Source organism: Mesocricetus auratus, unplaced genomic scaffold (assembly GCF_017639785.1).
Source record: "Mesocricetus auratus isolate SY011 unplaced genomic scaffold, BCM_Maur_2.0 Super-Scaffold_100066, whole genome shotgun sequence".
NCBI lineage: Eukaryota > Metazoa > Chordata > Mammalia > Rodentia > Cricetidae > Mesocricetus > Mesocricetus auratus.
Window position 1 is genome coordinate 1,814,344 of NW_024429235.1, and position 7,718 is coordinate 1,822,061.

The following is a 7,718-nucleotide window of genomic DNA, read 5'->3' on the forward strand; positions in this document are numbered from 1 at the left end:
GTGAAGCTGCTTGATCCTCACTCTCAATGCCTATTCATCATTGGGTCTGAAAAGAAAACAAAAACACAAGACATACTGCTCTTACACCACATCTTCAGTCAACTGGACACCATCCTAGGAAATCTTACGGCAGAATTACTTGCACAGTGGAAAATAAAAGGACAATGGTATAGATACAAAATTGTGGTGTTGGCAAAAATCCAGAAATAGTACCTTTCTGCCTTGACTTACAACCGTGAAAAGGCTCTCCAGGGAATTTCAGGGGCTCTTATAGTCTTCATAGAAAAAAGTCAATGCACACATGCTTTTCTGACTACCCAACTTCAAATAAGTCCTCCCTTCTGCTGGCAGGCCATCATACTCAAACTACAGGACAGAAGATCCAAGTGTTTCTGAAGGGACTGACAGCATCAGAAAGCACTCAGGTGAGTTTTATAGATATTTTCATTTTATTCTTATTTTTCCCTTATTCATCTTCTACTACATTTTCCTGAAATGTGTACTTCTGTACACCACATATTTTTAGATTATGTAGTTTACCTTATATGTGTGAGTGTTTTGTCTGCACATATGTATGTAGGTTGTAAATGCCTCTGGTGACCTTGAAGGTCAGAAGAAGGTATCATATTCCCTGGAACTGGAGTTATAGATGCTGGGGCCCAAGCCTAGGTCCTCTTACAAGAGTAACAAATGCTCTTAACTACTGAACCATTTCTCCAGCCCATATTTTTAACATCAGTTATTTGACATCATTGGACACTACATTTTCCAAAGTATTTTTTTCCTGTGAGTTCAGAGAAGTAGAAGGAAAATGCTGATAGGAAGGAAAGGTTAGTTAAAGGTGTGTGTGCCCATCCTATGAGGAGGAAGCAAAGTCTTCAGAACAAATTCCACATGATTAATTTAAAATCAACCCCTGGTCCTCCAAGATTCCATTTTAAAAGAAGGAAAACATATAAAACAATTGAAATAGTTTTCTGTAACTGTGGAATGCATGTTCTAAGAAAAATGACAAACTGTAAAATTAATTCATAGTTCTGTAAAGATGATCCTGTAAACAAAACAATGATCTGTTAGAGTTGTCTTTTCTGGGTGTTAATTGAAAGACTTCTGTCATAAAAGTGTCTTGTTTGCAACAGCTCTGTTTTGTTAGTGCCTCAATTTGGCAGTACTATTAATTTTTATTTTGACAGTGACAGCAGAAGTGGCCATTACTTGCATAAGGCTGGCATGGTGAGTGACAGGGAATGTTTGAAATTGCTGAGAGCAGAAGGGAAGTTTCCCGTGAGCAGTATGGGGAAGACTCATTTGTCCACAGAGTGTAATTCTAAGGAACATTATAAGGCAGACACCACAGGATGAGAGACAGGTTCCCAGGGTGAGACACCACTGCAAAGCTGTGTGCAAAGATGGCATGAGGGGCCAAGCCTGAGAAATGGGGCTCCCCAAGCCTACTCAGGACACCTAAGGGAAGAAAGATGTCATTAAAAGCACCTCTGCTTAACTTCTCCACCACAGATGGTAATGTGAGTGAAGCCTGGGGCAGGAGACCCGAACTCTAGACCCCTCGGTGACTCCAATTCTGTGCAACCTTGAGCCTAGCGCCTTACCTCTGTATGCCCCATTTTTGCCAGAACTAAAATCCTATGACTATTATATAGAACACACCATTATTATTTAAAACAAAACAGTAGTAGAGGTGGAGGGAGGTCTCAGCAGTTAAGAGCACAGGCTGCTCTTGCAGAGGACACAAGTTCTGTTCCTAGAACCCATATGGAAACTCAACAATCATCTGTAATTCCAGTTTCACAGACTCTAAAGCCCACTTGTGGCTTCCACAGACACTAGGCATGCACAGGGTGCACATAAATATATGATAGATAGATAGATAGATAGATAGATAGATAGATAGATAGATAGATAGGGTACATACATACAGGATAGATATGTACATACATGCAATCTTTTAAAATAGCAGTAAAACATGGATCAGAGGAAAGCTAATGTAAAACAAAATTAAACAGTTTGTTTGAATTTATTTATAGACAAATAAATCAAGCAACGGAATTAGGATCTAAAGAATTAGAGATGGTCTAGTCCACACAGATGTGGCTAAGCCTGGACCTTGACCTCCAGGTTAAGGGCAGGTTCTCGGGTTTGTGTAGCCTTCTCTAAAAAAGTGTTCAACAAACCTCACAGTCACATTACTAACTGTCCAGCAGCATGGTGAACTGCTGCGGCCTTCTGAAACTGACATCATGGAAATTAAGTTCTCAGCACCTGGGAAAAGCCACCAGGAAAGAAATGATTTGTACAACCTATGAGACAACAAAGGAAACTATATCCAAAGGCCAAGTTTATGGACCTTACACAAAGTACTTACTTAGAGTATGGAGAATCTTAATCCATAACCTAGCTGGATGTGGAGGCACACACCAACAAACTCAGCACTTGGGAAGTGGAGGCAGAAGGATCAGGAGTTCAAGGACATCCTCCACCGCATAGCAGGACTCGACTGTTTGAGATTCTGTCTCCAATATTGTAAATCTAAACATGGATACATTGCTACAGTAAAGGAGAAATACCTTGTTTGGGCTCTCCATCCCCTTCCTAGTCAATCAAAGTTCACTGTTGCATTATTCCCATGTTGTGAGTTTAGCATCTAGTGAAGATGCTAAAAGACGATTTGTTTTTAAGAAAGCACTTAATATGTATCCCCAGCTCCAAGCGAGGAAGGACAGAAAATAGACACAAAATATTTGGCCCACAAGTTCTAGATGAAATTAAGTAACCAAATGGTTGATGCAAATGTTGTGTTAGGTTTCTTTCATGTTTTTTTCTTATTTTTACAGAGCACTGAAAGAATGGAAAAAGCTGTCCTTGTCAACCAAACTTTAGTGATGTCTTTTCGGCTTAGAGGTTTATCTGTAAATCCAAAGGTGCAGATGGCTATATTTTTCATGTTCCTCATTTTCTATGTCCTGACACTGATTGGTAACATCCTCATTGTCATAACTATCATATATGACCACCGGCTGCACACACCCATGTACTTCTTCCTCAGCAATCTGTCCTTCATTGATGTCTGCCACTCCACAGTCACTGTCCCAAAGATGCTGAGAGACACCTTGTCAGAAGAAAAGCTCATCCCTTTTGATGCCTGTGTGGTCCAGATGTTCTTCCTGCACCTCTTTGCCTGCACAGAGATCTTCCTGCTTACTGTCATGGCCTACGATAGATATGTGGCCATTTGTAAACCCTTACAGTATATGACCGTGATGAACTGGAAGGTGTGTATGCTACTAGCAGGGGCCCTATGGACAGGGGGGGCCATCCACTCTATCTCTCTCACCTCACTCACCATCAATCTGCCCTATTGTGGTCCTGATGAGATTGATAACTTCTTCTGTGATGTGCCTCAGGTGATCAAACTGGCTTGCACTGATACCCGCATCATTGAGATTCTCATTGTCTCCAACAGTGGGCTGATCTCTGTGGTATGTTTTGTGGTTCTTGTAGTGTCCTATGCTGTCATTCTGGTGAATCTGAGGCAACAGATCTCTGAGGGGAAGAGGAAAGCCCTGTCCACCTGTGCAGCTCACCTCACCGTAGTCACACTGTTCCTGGGACACTGTATCTTCATCTACTCACGCCCATCAACCAGCCTTCCAGAAGATAAGGTTGTGTCTGTGTTTTTCACCGCTGTCACCCCTCTGCTGAACCCTATAATCTATACCCTTAGAAATGAGGACATGAAGAATGCCTTGAACAAGTTAATAAGAAGGAAAGAAATAAAAGAAAAGTGAAAATACTAAGCCCTTAGGATTCTTGGTGATCGCAACTATTGTATTTACCAGATGATATGACTTGCAACATTTTCTTCTAGCCCTATATCTAACAATCATAGTAACAGCTATGATTGGTAGCATCTTCCACATTTTAGAAATTATCATATGCACCTAGCACTTAACTCTCTCAACAACAATAGACTACATGCTCATCTAACTACAATGGAACATAAGCTCACGCTGAGTAAATAGCATGCTGAGAGTCACCCTGCTACAGAATCATAAAGACAGGACTCAGAGGGCCTGAATATAGCTTAGTACAGAATATTTACTGGGAATACAGAAGGCCCTGGGTTCAATTTCCTACTTTACAAAAAAAGAGTCACAAGATTGAATTTCAAATTGAATTCATCAACCCACTATTGCTCCAAGAACTTGGAGAAAATACCAACTTGAATTCATTATCTCATTCTGCTGCCCTTGCTTTTCAATTAACCAGCAATGTAAACAACACTTCAGATTTCTGGACTGCCCTCATAAATGTTATTCATTCTGGTGTTTGCCTAAATGATGTACCAAATTCAGGTAAATGAAACAAAGGACATTTGAGTATGGCTGGTGACTTTGAACCACTGAGGTTACTAATCCTCTCAAGAGTTCATCTAAATCTGCCATCCAAGTAATGAATTGGGAATATTTTATTGTTTCTCATTTTAAAAATACTTCCTGAGCACCAAATGTGAGCTGGATTTATAGTTGAAAACAGAACTAATATATAGACACTCCTACATGGAGTATACAGTCTACTGCAAAGAAAAACCAAAAATCTGAACAACTAAATGTAGTTATCGATGCAGCACCATGAACACGAAGTGGGGGTGGGTCCTCCACCAAGCATTCCAGAGGAACCTCTTTGAGGAAGTCGCATTTTAGCTGAGCTGTGAAACATAAAAAGGAGCCAACCATGAAAAACACGGAAGCAGAAAACACTCCAGGCAGAGGAAACAGAAGAGATAGCTTGTTCCAAGAAGTGACAACCACCATGGTTACAAATTAGAGATTTTTTTTCTACATAATAGATGACAATGGGACTGAATATCAGTGCATGTAAATGTACACAATGTAAGACATAATTAGGTTACTCTTCAAAATTCTTTTTTTGGATTACAATTTTTTGTGTTTTTTACATTCCAATCCCAGTTCCCCCTCCCTTCTCTCCTTCCACTCCCCCTACTCCCCCCCTCTGCTCCTTAGAGAGGGTAAGGCCTCACATTGGATGTCTACTAAGTGTGTCCCATCATCTAGTTAAGGCAGGACCAAGGCACCTCTCCACCCCTACACCCCTGTGTCTAGGCTGAGCAAGGTATCTCTCTATAGAAAATGGGCTCCACTAAGTCAGTTTGTGCATTAGTGTTCCAGTGGCCTCATATATTGTCCCAGCTGCACCATTGTCATCCATATTAAGGGAGTCTAGTTCAGTCTTATGCAGGTTCCCATTTGTCAGACTGGAATCAGTGATCTCTCATTAGCTCGGGTCAGCTGATTCTGTGGGTTTCCCCATCATAGTCTTGACTGCTTTGTTCATATTATCACTCCTCCCTCACTTAGATTGTACTCCAAGAGTTTGAGCCAATATTTGCTTAAGCATGAGTTTAGAAATGGTATCTAGACTTTTCTCATCATCCTATTTCACATAAGACTTATTTTGACTTGAGATTTATAAGAGGATTAAGGGGTGGACAATATTCTATACATTCTCATCACCTAGAGAATGTTGGTTTTCATATTTGATTACTTTTGTGAAAAGCTCCTGGTTGACAGACTGCGTCTTTGCCCTTTCACTTCAATCATTGTTTGCTTTTTGGTTGCATTTGATCAGTCTGCATCATGTATATCTATGGTGTACCTGATGCATCACAGTGGTGTCTAATTCTCTAGATTACAGTTGGTTATTGTTTATACAAGTTAACAGAATGTCAGTTAGTATCATTGGATCCTAAATTCCTTTCTAAATAAGCAAAACTCTCCATGGGAGCCTCAAACTTCACCATTAAGTCTAAAATAGACCAGCAAGTTCAAGAAGTCAGAATCTGAAATTGTGCAAATCTAAGATCCCTCTTTTTTTCTATTTTTTATTTAAGTTAGAAGCAAGCTTGTTTCACATGTCAATCTCAACTCCCTCTCCCTCCCCTCCTCCCCCACCCTCCCCATCAGGCCCCCCAGTCCCCCACCCAGTCTCCACTCTGATCCTCAGGGAGGGTGAGGCCCTCCATGGTGGATATCCAGAGTCTGTTATTTCATCCAGGACAGGGCCTAGGACCTCTCACAAGAGTCCGTTCTGAGAGAGCATCCCTCATTGTGGGATGGGCACTCCAAGTCTATTTGTATACCAGGGATAAATACTACCCAAGGCCCCATAGATTTCTAGGCCTCCTAACTGACACCCACATTCATGAGGTCTGGGTCAGTCCCATGCTTTCCACACAGCCATCAATCTGGAGTCCCAGAGCTCCCCCTTGTTCAGGTCAACTGTTTCTGTGGGTTAAACCAGCCCACTCTTAACTCCTTTGCCCATCAGTTCTCTCTTTCTGACACTGGATTCCAGGAGTTCAGTTCAGTGTTTAGCTGTGGGTGTCTGTCTCTGCTTTCATCAGTCTCTGGATGAAGGTTCTGTTTCCCAGACTCTCTGGCAGTGGGATTGTAGGCTGGTACTCCCCTGATTCATGTCTAAAATCCATATATGAGATAGTACATACCATGTTTCTCTTTTTGTGTCTGGGTTACCTCACTCAGGATGGTTTCTTCTAGTGCCATCCATTTGCCTGCAAATTTCAAGATTCCATTTTTTTTTCCACTGAATAGTACTCCATTGTGTAAATGTACCACATTTTCTCTATCCACTCTTCAGTTGAGGGGCATCTAGGTTTAAGCTCCCCCTCTTAACTACTTTTATTGATTGACTTTTCCCAAACAAACTTTAAAATGTAAGTGGAAATGTTACCCAAAATTCTGTTTGTGTTCTTGTGTTAAGTACCGCCACTAGCATTTCTACAGGTGCTATAATCAACTACTACAACCTAGTGCTTTAAATACCTTAAACATTGCTTTGCAGTTCTGTGGTCCAGACATTCAAAACACACCACCCCAGCCTAGCACCAGGTGTTAGCAGGATGGCATGTTTTCAGAAAGCCCAGGTTCCTTTTCCTTCCTAGAGGCAATGTGCATTCCAAGTTGGTGATCTTTTCATCTTCATAGCAGATGAAGTCAATCCTCCTGGTATCTTTCCCTGGCTCCATCACCATCTGAGGTCTTCTTCTTTCTTCTCCCAGTCTTACTCTTGTGGAAGACCCGGATTCAGTTACCAGTCCCTACATGGTGGCTCACAACTACCTGTAACTCCAGTTCAAAAAAAAACCAACAACCAATTCTGGTCTCCACAAGCACCTGGCACTTGTGGCACATATACATTCATGTAGGCAATGACAAACTTATGTAAAGATAAATAAGTTTTTCTAAAATAACTAAAAAATGGGATTTGCATATGACTCTTCTTCACAACTCTTGGACATATACCCAATACCCAATGGACTTTATATTGGACTAAAGAGACACTTGCAAATCCATGTTCATCAAGGCTCGACTCAAAATAGCTAGAAAACTGAATCAAAATAGATATTCAACAACTGAATTGGTAAGAAAAATAGATGTAGACAGGTAAGATAGATAGATGAGAGATATATAAATAAATGATAGATAAAGAGACAGATAGGTGATAAATAGTGTACTATTACTCAACTGTAAAGGAAAATGAAATAATGAATTTTCTTTATAAATGGGTAGGACACAATTATACAAAGTGAGTGACTCAAGCCTCATAAGACAAATGTCTCATAGTCTCTCTCATATGTAAGTCTCAGTTTCCAATCTTTT

At 40.7% G+C, this 7,718-nt stretch overlaps 1 protein-coding gene across 2 annotated transcripts; it reads left to right on the top strand.

The window, feature by feature from the left end:
- LOC101834071 (olfactory receptor 4E1) lies at positions 1-3,815 on the top strand. 2 transcript variants are annotated; one of them, XM_021223561.2, is made up of 3 exons: positions 1-167; positions 352-425; positions 2,853-3,815. In XM_021223561.2, exon 3 carries the CDS (start codon positions 2,865-2,867, stop codon positions 3,804-3,806), a length of 942 nt encoding a protein of 313 aa, XP_021079220.1. In that variant the 5' UTR covers positions 1-167; positions 352-425; positions 2,853-2,864; the 3' UTR covers positions 3,807-3,815. The 2 variants fall into 2 exon arrangements, with proteins under 2 accessions (XP_021079220.1, XP_005087067.3); XM_005087010.4 differs by having other exon boundaries at positions 1-425.
- Positions 3,816-7,718: the final 3,903 nt, after the last annotated feature.